Below are 17,951 nucleotides of genomic sequence, written 5' to 3' on the forward strand. Positions count from 1 at the left end.
AGGAGGTTAGAGGTCGCAATTGACTGTCCTCCACATACAGAGAGAGGCTGCACCTGATTAGATCCCTCTGTTATGGGAGTAGTGATTTCCTCTTGACCTCCGTCGGTTGTGATTAACCATGGGTATTGCGCCTCTGGTAGTCACTGCTTTGTTTAGCAGTTGACTGTGGCTTTGGAGGCTGTTGTCAGGCTCTGCCACAGTTGCTGCAAATATAGGGCATTGTGAATTATTGTCCACTGTGACTCAAGATCACTCTCACCTTGCTCTAGGTGTTGATGAAGAATACCTCGCCAATTGTTGCTGTCATCTGCTTTCCCAGCACCCTGTGTTGATTTTTATTGCTTTCATATCACACTTGCAGAAGTCCTTGAAGCAAAGCTGGGAGCAACGATTTGGCATGCATAAAGCACGAAACCATGACCTCATGGCTGGGCATGACGTGCACCTTGTTATTGGTACACTGTGACAGTCCTATCACAGCATGCCTGCCTGTTCAGGTCACGGCATGCCGAGGAGGTAGAGGCAGAAGCAGCTCATCTTTCTGTTGATCCAGCTAGAGGTCTGATCTCTGCCACACAGGAACAGCTTGAAGGAGCAGAAATAGGTGCTCCTCTCAAACCCAAATCCATAACAAGTACAGGCCTACTCACATCACGCAGGAATGAAGAGAAGGCAGCAGAGACAAGCGTCCCCAACGGGATCCATCACAGTTCAGATAGTGGTGTCATCAAATCACTACACCATCATTCACCCCAGTCTGGAGAGATTGCCTGGTATGTGGGTTCAGACTCTCCCTCACTATCATCTCCCTTCATGGACCAATTGGCAGAATGTTCATCTGTCCCCACACACAATTGTTCCATTCTGCTCCTTCAATTATCCCTGGAGTGCAGCTTGATGCCAGACCCTCAAGGAAAGGAGCTTTTCAGGGGTCATCAAAGATTTCTGCATGGATTCAAGGTGAAAGGGAGCAGCCTTTCAACAGCCAGACTACACACAGGAGCCATTAATAAATGGCACCAGGCCATCAAAATCAAAACCCATCAGAAAGGTGGTGCAAAAAGGATGTATCAAGGTGTTTAAATTGACATTTTTCTTTGTATTATTTGATTTTATTTCATTATGAATTATTTTCAATGCATTTGATGCTCGTGTGTTCCAATTCAGTATACTGGCAGCTGCTAACATTGCTTGACACTCCACTTGGCCTTGCCCATTACGGCTACCGATGGCCAGTATTCCAGAACCTGTGTTTAAATAGAATCATCAAGTTTTTGGACGATACAACAGTGGCAACAATGATTTAATTTAAAAAAAAATTAAATTTAGACATGCAGCATGGTAACAGGCCCGTTCGGCTCATGAACCAGTGCTACCCGGTTGTACCTAATTCACCTTCACCCCTGGTATGTTTTTGAAGGGTGGGTGGAAACAGAAGCCCCCAGGGAAAACACTTAGCACAATGGTTACTGGAACACTGTATTAGCACCAGCGACCAGGGTTGGAATCCCATGCTGTCTGTCAGTAGTTAGTACCTTCTCCCTGTGTCTGTGTGGGTTTCCTCTGGGTGCTCTGGTTTCCTTCCATCCTACAAAAAAAACATACAAGGGGCTGTATGTCAATTGGGTGTAATTGGATGGCACAGGCTGAAAGGGCCTATTACCGTGCTATATGTCTAAATCTAAATTTAACTCGACTCCGGTGTGTGCTGTTTGCTCCACTCATCTGCAGGAGCCATTCTTCCAGTGCCCACTCCCTCTTCCCTCTCATTGTCACACAGCCAGAACCAGTGCCAGACTATTTTGTGCCCTAGGCTGGGCTGGGGGGGGGGGGGGGGGGAGTGGGGGGGGGAGGGATGTATATTGACCGGGCAATACCACTTCCTCCCTCTGTCTTACCAGACTAACGCGAGTGCTATTAACACGTTAGTCAGAACCATATGATTCATGACGCAGAGATCTGTTGCCTAGTTGACCTAATGGTAGCACCAGCCCTGCACACAGCCCTGGCTCTGACCGCCCTGGGAACCCTTGGTCCAGCTGCAGGGATTCAGAGTATATCAGGGCAGCTTAGGGAGTGTCGGTATCTCCTCCAGCCAACATTTTTCCATGAGCTGCGCATTACACGTCAAAGAGCCACACGTGGCTCACGAGCTGCATTTGGCCACCCCTGTTTAAACTGATGTCTCTTGGTCAATGGTCCAGAGTTCTGGAAGATGGTCCAGGAACTCAAGCAGCATGCCACCTAATGGACAAGGTATGCACAGTGCAGCAGCTGGGATTAAAGGAAAAAAGGCAGGCAGTATAAGAGACTGCAGATCTTTCATCTGGAGGATATAAAACAAGCTGCTGAAGTAACTAATGAATCAGCATCCAACATACTTAACTTTTATTTTTTAAGATGTTACAGTAGACTCATGAGTTTTCTAGTGAACCCTGTAAGTCTAAATGGAGCACAAGAAACATGTTCAAACAAGTGCAAATCAGACTGCTCAAACTACAGGGGAATCACGTTGCTCTCCATTGCAGGCAAAATCTTCGCTAGGATTCTACTAAATAGAATAATACCTAGTGTCGCCGAGAATATTCTCCCAGAATCACAGTGCGGCTTTCGCGCAAACAGAGGAACTACTGACATGGTCTTTGCCCTCAGACAGCTCCAAGAAAAGTGCAGAGAACAAAACAAAGGACTCTACATCACCTTTGTTGACCTCACCAAAGCCTTCGACACCGTGAGCAGGAAAGGGCTTTGGCAAATACTAGAGCGCATCGGATGGCCCCCAAAGTTCCTCAACATGATTATCCAACTGCACGAAAACCAACAAGGTTGGGTCAGATACAGCAATGAGCTCTCTGAACCCTTCTCCATTAACAATGGCGTGAAGCAAGGCTGTGTTCTCACACCAACCCTCTTTTCAATCTTCTTCAGCATGATGCTGAACCAAGCCATGAAAGACCCCAACAATGAAGACGCTGTTTACATCCGGTACCGCACGGATGGCAGTCTCTTCAATCTGAGGCGCCTGCAAGCTCACACCAAGACACAAAAGAAACCTGTCCGTGAACTACTCTTTGCAGACGATGCCGCTTTAGCTGCCCATTCAGAGCCAGCTCTTCAGTGCTTGACGTCCTGCTTTGCGGAAACTGCCAAAATGTTTGACCTGGAAGTCAGCCTGAAGAAAACTGAGGTCCTCCATCAGCCAGCTCCCCACCATGACTACCAGCCCCCCCACATCTCCATCGGGCACACAAAACTCAAAACGGTCAACCAGTTTACCTATCTCGGCTGCACCATTTCATCAGATGCAAGGATTGACAATGAGATAGACAACAGACTCGCCAAGGCAAATAGCGCCTTTGGAAGACTACACAAAAGAGTCTGGAAAAACAACCAACTGAAAAACCTCACAAAGATAAGCGTATACAGAGCCGTTGTCATACCCACACTCCTGTTCGGCTCCGAATCATGGGTCCTCTACCGGCATCACCTACGGCTCCTAGAACGCTTCCACTAGCGTTGTCTCCGCTCCATCCTCAACATCCATTGGAGCGCTTTCATCCCTAATGTCGAAGTACTCGAGATGGCAGAGGTCGACAGCATCGAGTCCACACTGCTGAAGATCCAGCTGCGCTGGGTAGGTCACGTCTCCAGAATGGAGGACCATCGCCTTCCCAAGATCGTGTTATATGGCGAGCTCTCCACTGGCCACCGTGACAGAGGTGCACCAAAGAAAAGGTACAAGGACTGCCTAAAGAAATCTCCTGGTGCCTGCCACATTGACCACCGCCAGTGGGCTGATATCACCTCAAACCGTGCATCTTGGCGCCTCACAGTTTGGCGGGCAACAACTTCCTTTGAAGAAGACCGCAGAGCCCACCTCACTGACAAAAGGCAAAGGAGGAAAAACCCAACACCCAACCCCAACCAACCAATTTTCCCCTGCAGCCGCTGCAACCGTGTCTGCCTGTCCCGCATCGGACTTGTCAGCCACAAACGAGCCTGCAGCTGGCGTGGTCTTTTACCCCCTCCATAAATCTTCGTCCGCGAAGCCAAGCCAAAGAATGCCTTGACCTCCTGAGAAGATTAAGGAAGGTCAGCTTTCCCCTTTTACAGGTACACTATCAAAAGCGTACTTGCTGGATCCATCACTGTGTGGTATGGGAGTTGCTCTGCTCAAGGTTGGAAGCAGCTACTGAAGGTAGAGGATGCAACTCCGAATGTAACACAAACCTCCCTCCTTCCATGGAGTTAAGAGTGTGAAAACACGCACCAATTGGTTTAAGGTCAGCTTCTTCCCCGCAGTCATCAGGCTCCTGACTGACCCCACACCAGTGTTCTCATCCTTAGTGCTAATCGATCCTCCTTTTAATTGTAATCCTATACTCTGTTAATTGTGTTCTTTACACAGCTGTATGAATGTTGGAGACAACCTGTTAGTCTTATCACTGAAGAACCATTCTCACTGTACCAGGTATTTTGTGACAAATTAACTTGAACCAGAAAGAATTAGAGTTTCAAGGGAGAGTGCAAACCAAGTTTCAAGGGAACATGGGAATTGGGCCTCAGTGTGACAAAGGCAGCACAAGAAACAGTAGCCTTCCATTAATCTGTGAATGGTCTGACTGTACATTACGAGAGTACAGTCCAGGTCAAGCTTATTGTCATGTGTACCGAAGTACTGTGAGAAACCTCACCTTGTGATTAGTCCAGCTAGTCAACCTATACGTAGTACAGCAGCAAGAAGACAGTGAATACTGGAGTTACAGAGAGAGAGAGAGAGAGAGAGAGAGAGAGAGCGTGAGAAGAGGCAACATTGTTTTAATGTGAGGTTTGTTCAGAAGTCTGCAGGGTGGAAGCTGTCCTTGAATCTGGTGACACATAGTATCCCACCAGTGAATCTTTCTGATGGAAAAGGGTGAAGAACATGTTGCTGGGGGTGGAATGGGTCTTTATAAAATGTTGCCTCTTTTTACCAGTCAGTGGGAAGGGTTGATGGAAGGGGGTGGATCGTGTAATGGTCTGAACTGCGACCACAACTCAATGTTTTACTGTAGTCTTCTTCCTCTGAATTTGATGGAAATTCGATATTTGGTGAGAGTGATATTCAGGTATTGCCCTAAGTTGCTCGATCTATAAAACAACACTGACAATATAGAATTATGTTATTAACAGAGAGGGTTTGGGAAAAGAAATGTGCAAGAAGCCAATAAGAAGTTGAAAGCATGTGAGTGAAGTAAGACAAGTAACTGAAAACGAGTACGACTTCCACCCAAAATGGTGATGTACCATGATATCATTGTGCAAACTGCAAATGTTTGCCAGGATTATAAAATACAGATAATATCCCAAACTCACTGAGTGACATCAATCATAAAACACAGTGAGGTGTGGGGTTGGGGAGAGGTGGGGAGGGGATTGGAAACAAGTAAACTGCCTTAAATTTACCCTATTCACAAAATATACAGAACAGTTTACTTTTACAATACTCTTAGCTATCAAGGATTTGTAAAACCATTTTGCCAACCCCAGGCATTACAGTGTTCCACTTTTTAATTGACTCTCTACCATTTTCAACTACATGGATCACATCTGAAACACCAGGAAGAGACAAGCAACATGAAGCTGAGGCATGGTTTTTGTCCATATTAACCCATTAGTAAATTGACAAAATGTAAACAGAAGGGAACAATGTGCCATTTATGTGAGGGCTTGAATTAAGTAGCTGAACCGTCGCGATATTTTGGTCTTCGTTTACGTACGGCAGTTTTTATCCTTCGATAGGAGATGCCACTTGGTTGAACTGAATTCAGCATTCCTGGTGCCCTATTACAAACAAAAATAAATCATGCATATTGTCCTCAGTCTTCTACTCCATGGATCCTAATTAGTGTAATAAACATTAGGCCCTTTTATGCAAAGGAAAACCCCAACTGTAAAGGTGGAGAATCAGGAGAATTACCTTCTTGAACGTCCCGTATCCAGCTCCAAGGTGCTGACTACAATCGCTCTCAGGGAAGGGTCACTGCCCCACAGCCGCTGCAAGAGGCTGGTTAAGGGCAGGCTGATGACGCCATCAGCCCACGACCCATCTCTCCACTCACCCCTCTCCCTCCATGACCCCCTCAAGGCAGGTGCAGTCAGTAGGAGCAGTCAGGGCATCAGGGACTGGTGGGAGTTGTCAGGAAGTGGGGGCTGGCGGGAGCTGTCAGGCAGCGGGAGCCATCAGGGCAGGGGCAGCCGGTGGGGGCTGTTGGGGCAGGGGACAACCGGAGTGGGCTGTGACAGCCCCGCTGGCCACTCCAGCACCACACCAGGCCGCTTTGACCATCGGGGCCGCTCTCTGCAGTTCAAAACGTGGCAGAGCAATGGCTGACTTCACTACCCATAATCCCCCATACAGCTGGAACTGTTCAGGAAAACACAGAGTGGATCCAGCTGCATGGGAAATTACAGGTAGGGAATACGTCCAAGGCTCTGCCGTGTATTTATGACCGGTGGTGCTACGGCAACAGTTGTCCCACCTCCAATGACTCGAGAGGGTGCTACGAGGCGCGGCTCGACATGAATGCGGCGCAAGGCTGCTCCATGAAAGGTAAGTTTTATGTTTTCTCTCCGGGCTTATAGCCGGCCTCCAGGTGGAGGCCTGGCATGAAAGGGTCTATTGTCAATGGGGAGTATGTTCACCTGCACACTCCTCTACACTGATCATTTGAAGTCAAGGTTTTGAAACTAGTCCTGTTCTAATTCACAAATATCATTGTTGTCAAAGTGGAAGAAAGTGCTTTGAGAGTGACGTTAAAGGTAAAGGTTCCATTATTGTTGCATAATATGATATTAAAATATAATATACATGAAATTCTTTAACTTTTGTCTACCACTTTGTCCAGTGCCCCTCACAGTAACCTACCACATCTGATGTTCCTAGGTAGTCTCCCCTCCATGTACTGACCAGTTCCTGGGCTTGCTTAGCTTCTGAGATCAGACAATCTCTGGCATATTCAGGCTATAAGGGGGTATTAACTGCACATGCAAGTTTTTCCAATTACAATGTCCACTGAATGAGTATTTAATCTTGTTTTGAATGCCTGTGCATAAATGTTAAGAATGTGACGCAGTCAAGGTGACAAAGGCCTGACTTGAATAAAAAGCAAGTATTCAGCAAGGATAGGGGAGGGGAAACCATTACAATTAAACAACAAAAAAAAAACAAATTGCAGAAGTAAAAAATGTTGATGAGGGATAAATTCTAGAATCTATTTTACTGGAGACGAGAAAACAAGAATGGGATTTTTGTAAGGCTTGTGTTTTGCAGGCAACCAAATAGTTCAAAACAGATAGAACAACACTTGAACAAATCAAGAATAATAATGGAGATCTTAAAAGATTTCATTAAGGCCAAATGACATTTGAAAAACTTGAATGGGTTTCTGAGTTGTTGTTCTATAGATGGATTTCCAAAGGTGAGTGATGAAGTATCAGACATTAGTATTATTAAGTAACTTAAAGACCAGTCAATAAAAAGAACAGATGCAGCAAGGATCAACATTAAAGGAGACAGCAAAGAACATTGCTTTCTTTAGGCTAGAAAGAGTTTTGGAGTGCAGCCTCCTGATGACAGGGCCATCGCTGGTTCTGACATTCTTAATATTTGAAATTTGCAGAAGACAAAATTTAGGTGGTAAAGAGTGAGCAGTTAATAAAACATACAACAACCTGGGTTTAATAAACAATAAACAAAATCTTGATTTGGAACACATTGAAGGATTATTTAAGGGGCCAGAAAAAAGGGGTCATAAAGTCTTGTTCTGGCAGGTGAGGGTGGAAGAAGTCTCGAGAAAAATTAATGCGATTCAAATGGTGGAAGGCAAAATTTCAGAAAAGCCAAAGGAAATAAATGATACATTTAGTAAGTTCTATAAAGAACCATATAAATTGGAATCAGGGGGGTGAGGACCCTGCCAAAATAAATGATTTCTTTCTTTCATTGGAACTTCCAAATTTGGATCAGGAGGATCAAGAGGAGCTAGACGCTCTCTTCTCTAGAGAGGAGATCAAACATACTCTGAGTACTCTACAGGCAGGTAAGTCGCCGAGAAAGGATGGTTTCCCCATTGAATTTTATAGAATTTTAATGCCCCTCTTTATGAAGGTGGTGGACACATGCCCTCCTGGAGTCTTTTTCAACAGCATTCATTATGGTGATCCCTAAAAAAGTCAGGAACCCATTGAAACGCTCCTCCTCTAGGCCTCTATCATTATTAAATGTAGATTATAAAATTATAGCAAAAACATTGGCCAATAGGTTAGTGAAACATCTGCCGAAATTAGCAAACCCGAATCAGGCAGGATTTGTTCAAAAGAGACAATCAGCAGATAACGTAGCCAGATTGTTCAATATAATACACCAGACACAGTCGTGGAGGGTCTGGGAGTGGTTATATCCCTGGATGTGGAGAAGGCCTTTGATAGATTGGAGAGAGATTTTATGATCAAGACACTGGAGAAATTTGGACTGGGTCAAACATTTATCAATTGGGTAAGAACATTGTATTATAAGCCCCAGGCTAAAATCATCACAAACTGGCAGGTGTCTCTATTGTTCCCACCATTCAGAACTGGGGGGGCGGATATAAGGTTAATAAGGTTAATCTGGATAAAAGTAAAATTATGCCTTTGTCAAAAGGAGATTATAGACCCTATCAACCAAATTCATATGGCCACAGGAAGACATTAAATAACTAGGGATAAGAGTGGATAAAGACCAAGATATAAATTAAATGATCTCCCTTTGCTCCAGAAGACTGAGGAGGACCTGGCCAGATGGAAAAATCTGCCCTAAAATTTCGCAAATGTGCTTTAGATGTGGTGTGGAGGTAGGAACCTTTGTCCACTCCACCTGGTTGTATACAAGGGTGAGATCCTTCTGGGAAGACCTGGGGTCACTCTGGAAAAATTTTTACAAAGGTGCATTTTCCACAGGATCCAGAGTTGTACCTTCTAGGGGAGAGTGGAGAACTACTGGTTAGACTGTCCAAACACCAAATTCACTTTGTGAAGGTCTCGCCTTATCAGAGCCAGGAAGTTTATGGCAGTTACGAGGAAGCCCGACTCCCAGCTAAATATCGCACGATGGAATATGGAAATACAGAGTTGCATTCCTGTGGAGAAAATCACCTACAATTTGTGGAAGAGATATGGCATATTAGTTGAAGTGTGGCAACCATATCTGAGGCACATAGATGCACAGATATAATTCACACCCTCCTCCCCCACCCCCCCCTCCCAAAGAATAAGAGAAAAGAAACAATCCTTCCCAGCAGGTAAAGGAATAAGAGTATGAAATGGGGAATGTGGCACAGATGACGTGTGATTTTGCCCACACCCCCCCCCCCCACCACCACCTGTATTTATTTAATATCCGAGGTCCTCTAGCTTCCAGTAAGATCGTTGTCTTTGTCAGTCTTTATATGGTTTTTGTATGTCTGTATTTTTATATTTTGGTATTTGTATAATTTAAGGGATAGGGAGGGGAGGGTGTAAGGATGGGGAAATAATGACTCTTTAAATCCTATTATGTAGAAAGAGAGTGTAAAATTCAATTTATTGGATTTGCATGAGTCTTTGAAAAGTCAAAAATAAAATACTCAAAAAAAAATCACTGGGCTATTTCCGCTGGAAATTAAAAATAAAAACAGAAAGGAATGGAAATGGGTAGCAGGTCAGATATGACCTATGGAGTGAAATAAGAGTTCATGGTTCAGGTCAAAGACCCATCACCAATTCTAATAAAGGATCACTGACCTGATATCACAACCCTCTCCACTGATCTCAAGGAGATATAGAATCTTACTGCAGAAACACACCCTTCAGTCCAACTCATCCATCTGAGCTAGACCCATTTGCTTGTCCCTGGGCCATATTCCTTTAAGTCTTTTCTACCTATGTACTTGAAATGTCTTTAAATTGTTGTAACCTTTACCACTTCCCCTTGCAGCTTGTTCCATATGTGCATCATCCTCTATGGAAAATGTTGCCTTCTGGTCCCTTTTAGCTGCTTAGTATTCCCAACAAGTTCTGCTTTGTTTTATTCATAGAAATCTTTGCACTAAAGTTACACAAGATATTTCTTTGGGTCCAGGAGCGTATTGTGTTCCATCGTACCAAAGGAAGTACAGTACAACTCCAATTATCTGAAATTGGATTATCCGAAATCCTCAGTTATCTGCATTTTTTGGGGGCTCGGAAGTGACATCTGTTGGGCACTGAAATTTTTTTGGATAATTGAGGATTTCAGAAAAGTCAGAAATTCTTATATAGCTGAAAAATTTTGAAGCCAAAATGACATCATTTCGCCTCTGAAAAATGTTGGATAAATGAGGATAGCTGAAACAATCAGAAATCCTCAGTTATCTGAATTTTTTTCAGAGCCGAACTGATGTCACAGGTTAAAAAAAGTTTGGAAAAACCTCAGTGTAATTTCAAGTTTTTGGTGTTGGATTTATCTTATTTTGGTCAGGTTGTTTTTTTGGTGAGAATTAAACACTATTTCATGCTTAAAGAGCCTTCGCTTGTTGTTTGTTGTTGTTTAAACACTCTGACAGTTTTACCTGGGTGTTTTTAAAAAGATGACCAGCTATCCAAAAATATCATTTATGTGAAATAGGCTCGGTCCCAACTATTTTGGATAATCGGAGTTGTACTTTATTTGAGTGTTTAGAGAGTATATGGAAGATATTTTGAAAGTGTTTACAAGTATGAGAGATTATTGTTATATGGATGCAATGAAGAAGCTGATGTTGCTCTCCTTGGAACAGAGTTAGAAGGCCTTTGATAAATATATATAAAACAATGACAGATTTAGGCACATTAAATAGAGGGTAATTATTTGCAATGTCTGAATGATTTGTAAATAGAGGATAGAGAAAAAAGGTGAATAACAAAAAGCTAGAGTCAACAGGAGGTCAGACTCACTAGCACAATGAGTGGCTGAGATTTCAGACCAATTACATGAGGGCTGACAGAAAAGGTTTCTTTCAAATGGGAGCAGGCAATGAGACTAGAGAGATTCAGCAGGTCAGTCAGACAGGTCCTAAAACATTGACTGACCATTTCCCTCCATGGATTGCTGCTTGACCTGTGAGTCCCTCCAGCTGCTCTTTTTTTTTTACATAGACCTTACATGATTTTTCGTTCTGAAATGTCTATCTTCCAGCAGTGGCCGATCACACAGGAACAACCCAAACTCCAAATATCCGTGTCTGTCCGTGAGTTTAGACAGAATGCAGGAAGTAAGGTATGTAAAGAGGCGGGACATAAGATGCCACTGTGTCAACATTGACCATGACATATAACATACTTGCAACATAGAGCGCCACTGTGGAGACGCCATCAGTGACGTCCCATTCATTAGCCTGTTGTTCACGGATCACCTGCAGTTCAGTTTAGACTGCAGGCAATCTGTGAAAATATCTAGAAGTCGAGGAGGTAAAATGTCAGAATGGGAATGTTCTTTATTCCCGTTCTGATCTTTTTACAAAGACTGCATTCCAGGAAATTGGGAATAATTTCCTGGAATGCAGTGGCTGTTTAAAAAACATAAATGTTTGCTCAGTTTTCAGCTGCTCATGTGTTTCTCTTTCAAATGGAAATTGGATAAATACGAGGAGCATAAGAATTGCAGTTGCATGAAGAATGGTTCAAACCCCTCCCCCCGCCCTCTCTCTTTGAAGGGGCCAGGACAGAATTAATGGTCTGAGCAACTGGCTCCTGTACTGTGCTGATTTATGGTTCCCTGACTGATAATCAAAGATAGAATAATATCAACACAAAAACCTGATTCTCTCTGAGTAACCATTGTGAAATCAGCAACTAAAACAAGACAGGACGTGACTTCTCAGGAAATTCAATGTAACGGGTACGGTGGCGAGAAAGGAGCACCAGGAAGGATCAGGTTAATATACTTACTCAGCTCTGGAGACAGCGCACAGCTCATGGGAAAGTGAACAATTGTTGCTATTTCCTTCAAATCTAAAGATGGTATTATTGGTTGAACAACCAAAATTACAATCTGGGACTAAATTGCCAGAAAATTGGAAACTAGGCCCTGGAATGAAAGTAAGAACAAATCTTGCTTTATTTGAAGACACATTTGAGAAAATTCCCATTGCATAAAATAACCTAATCAGGCTATAAAATATTTTCCTATCACTTAAGTTGATTAGACATATTTAATGAACAGAAAATACTATTCCCATAAAGACATTATTACAAAAAAAACCCAATACTTTCAGGTTATCAATAGCCAATGTGCTTATGAGCTCCCAAACCAGCATCATTAAATGATTTGGTTTTTGCATTTGGTAACCATTCCTAATCTAAATATGGTGAATGGAATTAAATTTCATCTCATGCATTGCGTATTGTCTAAAGCATTTTTTTGGGAGTCTGACTTTTGTGACAGAGTATTTAGAGGTGGTTTAGGAGGAATTGTTAGAGCAGCTTGCTCACACACATTTTAAAACACAATATTTGCAGGACTTTTGCAGAATGCTTTCTGCAGGAGGCAACAAAGTATTGACAGCAGCTTGCCTGGGAGAGCATGTGATCTTTGCAGGCAGAGGAGAAGAGTTTTGCTCTCAAAGAGGGAGGGTGTGAAACAGAGAGAGAGGAGACAGAAATCAGTTCCAGAAGGACAAGCTGGCAAACTTTGGAAGGCTGCCTGGTCAAAGGAGGAGACTGGAGGTGTGAAAGGTGACCTGAAAGAAAGAGGATCACCTGGAGAACCCTGAAGGGGGAAAGTTTCATCAGCAAGACTGATTGAAAAGGAATCAGTTGCAGATGTCCTGGAAAAGGAATCTCTCTCTGAAAACCAGCAAGAACCCTCCTGAGTGGAAACCATTTGCCTGTTCTGCACCAAAGCCTGGTCAACTTTGTTAATGTTAACTTCTGTGCACAGGACAAGAATTGCCTGCAACCAGTGAGATTGGACAGTGATCCAAAGAACTTTTCTAATCTTAAAAACACATTACACACACCTGTGCTTAGTATTAGAGGGGGGATTAAGTATGTTAAGTAATAAGTTAAAGTTTAATTCTGTTTTCTTGTTCAAATATAATTAAGAACTCCTTTTGTTTAAGTAACCCTGTGTTGTGGTGCAGATCCATTGCTGCTGGTTTCTGGGGTCCTCAGGACTCCGTAACACTTTACACAAAAGTTAAGTCCAGAGCATTTTAAGAATCACTAATATTTTCTACTCCATAATGTTTAAGAAAAGCTGCTCGCCACTAAAGCTTTACTGCACAATTCATACCCGCAGACGGAAACATGGAAGGATTCATCGTGATTCCAGAATGAGCCCCTCCCTTAACTGGGAACAGTTCTGATGCTGTCTGTCCACAGATGGAAGGGAAGATGCCAGATGAGTGAAACATTCCAAAACTAGGGTTGCTGTTGCTCACTGGTTGAGAGTTCCCAGGAAGAAATGATGAGACCTGAAGTGGAGGGGTCTGGACTACCAAAGTGGCCATATTGGACCTGGTTACTGCAGGGACATTAAGCGTGAGTGGAACGGCAGAGCTGCACGTGGTGTAAATCGGCAGTGGCCCAAAAACATATGGGAAAGATATGCAGGCCAGTGATGACTGGAATGTGGGTTCATCTGCACATAGAAGGGAAAACAAAAATGATCACAATAAATTGACATACAGAGAGAAAACTATTATTTTTAACATTTCTAGCATAAAACAGCTTCATAATACTCAACAGGAATTTCAATACTATTGGATGTTGAAATTATATTGCAATAAAATGCTGGAGCAACTCAGCAGGTCATGTATTTTCAATTAGATGAGTAACTTAAAGCAAATAATTTGTGCCAGTGCAATTCTCATTATTCCAGTTCGTACTAGCTTCTCGACCTTTAGTCCAGCAGATACCTTCGCATAACCTGATCAGTTGGCTGTTGTTTGCTTGCAAGACCAGGCAGTTGATGCTGGTAGGTTGAAGAGATATCCTCCTTCTTCAAATAACGTGGCTTCCCCTCTACCACCATCACTTGACCCTCACCTGCATATCCTCCATTCTCCGCACATTTGCTCTGGCCCTCCCTGTCTGCAAACACAACAAGAATGTGATTTCCATTGTCCTCACTGACCACTCCAGCAGCCTCCGCATCCAACATATCCTCCTCCACCATTTCTGCCACCTACTACATGATTCTACCATCAGACAAACGTTCCCTTCTTTGTCTTCAGCAGAGACCGCTCCCTCCGTGACTCACTCATCCACTACTCCCTCTCCACCAATCATCCCCTTGGCACCTACCACTGTGACCACAGGAGATGCTCCAGTTGCACTCACGCCTCCACACTCACCACCATTCAGGGGTACCCAGCAGTCCTTCCAACTGAAGCAACCCTTCACGTGAATCCATGGGGGTCATTCACTGCATCCGGTGCTCCTGTGGTGATCTCCTTGACATTTTGTCTGTTGGTCTGTGTTCCTCCCCCTCCCATTCTTTCCCCTTTCTTTCCCCAGCCTTTAATTCAGACTTTTTTTCCCCCCACTCACAACTTGAGGAAGGGCTTAGGCCCGAAACGTTGGTAATATATCTGGACTCTGGGTTCCTCAGCAATTCTGTGTATGGACTACAATTACAGCATCTGCAGACTTTCATGTTTCACACAATTCTGCTGGTTTTTTTTACCTCATGTGGCATTGCTCAGAGCAGAACACCCCCAATAAATTCCCAGTAGGATCTTGATTAATATTTTACGGAGCAAGTGTCAGTTACTCAGAAGGTGACACAACTGCACTGTGAGTATGAGAATGAAGGTACATTGCAGATCACTAAGAAGATGGCAGAGGAACTGAATGAATATTTTGCACCAGTCTTCACTGTGGAGTGCATTAGAAGCATACTGGATTCTCATGGCTCTCTTGGCAGAGAAGTGAGTGCAGTCAAGAAGTGAGAGAAGGTACTTGGGAACTAAATAGTCTAAGGATAGATAAGTCTCCTGAACAGGATGGAACATACCTTCGGGTTCTGTACAGATTGTGGAGGCATTTGTAAAGATCTTCCAGGAATCAATGGATCTAGCATGGTTCTGGTGGACTGGAGGATTACATTTTAAAAAAATATAGAATTTTTAAAATTTTAAAAATAAATTGATAAATTTAGGTCTACAGCACAGTCACAGTCCCTTTTGGCCCATGAACCCATGCTGGCCAATTACACCCAATTAACCTACAACCCCCGTACATTTTTGAAAGGTGGGAGGAAACTGGACCCCACTCCCCTCCAGGGAAACCCCACACAGACAAACTCAATACAAACAGTGGCAGATTCAAACCCGGGTCCCGATTGTTAGTGCTGTAACAGTGATGCACTAACCGCTAGGCGAACCGTGCTGCCCACATTTTAATTTTTCTTAATTTAAAAAAAATTTAGACATAGAGTATGGCAACAGCCCATGTGCCCATCCTGCCCAATTACACTCATTGACCTACAACCGCCTGTACATTTTGAGGAAACTGGAGCTCCCGGAGAAAACCCATGTACACACAGAGAGAATATACAAACTCCTTATAGATAGTGCAGGTTTCGAACCCTGGACCCAATCACTGGCACTGTAGCAGCGTTGCACTAACTGCTACACTAACCAGACTGCAAACATCACTCCGCTCTTTAAGAAGGGAGAGAGGCAGCAGAAAGGAAGATCACCTATTAGCCTGACGGTGGTTGGAAGCCGTTGGTTGATTTTCAATGGTGAGGTTACAAAATACCTAGAGATGCATGAAAAGGTAGGCACAAATCAGTATGGATTTTTTAAAAGAAAATCATGCCTGACAAACCTATTGCCATTATTTGAAGAGATCACAAGTAGGATGGACAGGGGAGATACAGGGAACGACTTTAAAAAGGCCTTCAATAAGATACCACATTCAAACATTCGGGCAGCACAGTTAGCTTAGTGCAATCCTGTTACAATGCCAGTGTCTTGGGCTCGAATCTGGCACTGTCTGTATTCCTCCTCTTGTCTGACTTGGTTTCCTCTGGGTGCTCCAGTTTCCTCCCACCCTTCAAAACATACAGGGATTGTAGATTTAATTGGTATAATTGGGCAGCATCGGTGCATGGTCCAGAAGTACCTGTTACTGTGCTGTATATCTAATTTTAAAAAAAATTAAAATAAGACTGCTAAACAAGATGAGAGTCCATGGAATTACAGGAAGGATACAAGCATGGGTAGAACATTGGCTGATCGCCAGAAAACAGAGAGTAGGGATAAAGAAATCATATTCTGGTTGGCTACCAGTTACCAGTAGTGTTCTTCAGGGATTCATTGTTGGGGCTGCTTCTTTTAATGTTGTATATAAATGATTTGGATTATGGAATAGATGGCTTTGTGGCTAACTTTGCAGATGATACGAAAATACAGAAACAACGCCAAGGGGGAGAATATGCAGGCATTGTGTGTGTCTCCCCCCCCCCACCACGAGGTGATGGTGTTGTGCCCCCCCCCCCATATGGTTAAGGCCATTGCTCGCTGTCCGACCCACCCCACCCTGGCCGCATCACTAGTGTGCGTCAAGCATCAGTAGCGTCTAGTGACGCTTGACACAATATAAGCAGCGCCCTCATCTCCTACTCTGGAGGGGCGGATGATTGTTAACGTTCGTCAGCAGGTAGGTCCCAGCATCCAAAAGCAAACTCCCCCCCCCCCACCGCTGAGTGAGTTTATGAGCGTTCCACTGTTGCCCCCCCCAACACGCTAATGTCCCCCTCTAACATTCGTTCTGACGACGACCCAGCCAAAATAGATGGTAGGGGAGGTGGTGCTGAGTTTAACAAAAGGCTGGAGAGAGACTTGGATAGATTAGGAAAATGGGCAAAGAGATGGCAGGTGAAACACAATGTTTGAATGTGTACTGTCATGCATTTTGATAGAAGAAATAGACGGGCAGCCTGTTATTTAGATGGGAACAAAATTAACAATTGCCAAGCAACTTGGGAGTCCTCATGCAGGATAACCTAAAATTTGACTTCCAGGTTGAGATGGTGGTGAAGAAGGCGAATTCCAGAGGAATAGCATAAGAGCAGGGATGTAATGTTGAAATTCTATAAAGCATTGATGAGATCTTACTTGGAGTACTGTGTACAGTTTTTGGGTACCTTATTTGGGAAAAGACGTGCTGGTGTTGGAGAGGGTTCATAGAAGATTTACTGGAATGATACCAGGAAAGAAAGGGTTAGCATATGAAGAATGAGTGTCAGCCCTTGGACCGTACTCGTTGGAGCACAGAAGGATGAATGGGAACATCGGAGAGGAATTTTGAATGCTGAAAGGCTTGGATATAGTAGATGTGTTAAGAATGTTTCCCGTGGTAGAAGATTCTTGGACAAGGGGGCATAACTTCAGGATAAAAGGGCATTAATTTAAAACAGAGATGTGGAAACATTTCTTTAGTCAGAGGGTCGTGAGTCTGTGGAACTTGTTGCCACAGCGGCTGTGAAAGTGAGGTCATTGGGTGTATTTAATGCAGAGATTGACAGGTATTTGATTTGTCAGGGCAATAAGGGTTATGGGGAGAAAACCGGTAGTGGGGCTGGATGAATCAACTCATGATTAGAATGGTGGAGTAGATTCAGTGGGCCAATGGGCCTACTTTTGTTCCTTCATCTTGTGATCTTGTGAAATCACAAGCAAAATAACAAAAGGAATCTTATTTTCCTAGGACATTTGACATCCTTGACTTTTCCAAACTTTTTGCAACACACCACTCAAAGCTGAAATTGTGTCAGCACCCTGTTTACATCACAGCACTCCAACCACATTGCCTACGACACCTCTGATGCTCCATGAAGATCAAAATTAAAAGTGTGCGGGGGGTGAGCCAACAGGGAGACAAGCACATTGACCTTGTTTCACTTCATCTGATGATATAGAACA

At 43.6% G+C, this 17,951-nt stretch overlaps 1 protein-coding gene and 1 long non-coding RNA gene across 8 annotated transcripts in view; both read right to left on the bottom strand.

The window, feature by feature from the left end:
- Positions 1–1,090: 1,090 nt before the first annotated feature.
- On the bottom strand, positions 1,091–1,836 carry LOC138737614 (uncharacterized). Its single transcript, XR_011341069.1, has 2 exons — positions 1,536–1,836; positions 1,091–1,247 (listed from the first exon to the last, which is right to left on the bottom strand). It is a non-coding gene; the product is annotated as an uncharacterized lncRNA (long non-coding RNA).
- Positions 1,837–5,672: 3,836 nt separating this feature from the next.
- The window catches only part of LOC138736550 (uncharacterized), a 51,983-nt gene continuing 39,704 nt past the window's right edge, over positions 5,673–17,951 (bottom strand). For 4 of the 7 annotated variants that reach the window (XM_069886232.1, XM_069886229.1, XM_069886231.1 and 1 more), the window contains exons 7-10: positions 15,035–15,112; positions 13,310–13,657; positions 11,965–12,103; positions 5,673–5,823 (exon numbers count right to left, since the gene is read on the bottom strand). In XM_069886232.1, the coding sequence (XP_069742333.1) occupies positions 5,715–5,823; positions 11,965–12,103; positions 13,310–13,657; positions 15,035–15,112 (674 nt within the window). In that variant the 3' untranslated portion in view covers positions 5,673–5,714. Of the gene's footprint in view, positions 5,824–8,994; positions 9,175–11,964; positions 12,104–13,309; positions 13,658–15,034; positions 15,113–17,951 lie in introns of all 7 variants that reach the window. The other 3 variants (XR_011340391.1, XM_069886233.1, XM_069886234.1) reach the window with 3 other exon arrangements.

The sequence above is a fragment of the Narcine bancroftii genome, chromosome 6, assembly GCF_036971445.1.
Source record: "Narcine bancroftii isolate sNarBan1 chromosome 6, sNarBan1.hap1, whole genome shotgun sequence".
NCBI classification, from domain to species: Eukaryota; Metazoa; Chordata; class Chondrichthyes; order Torpediniformes; family Narcinidae; genus Narcine; species Narcine bancroftii.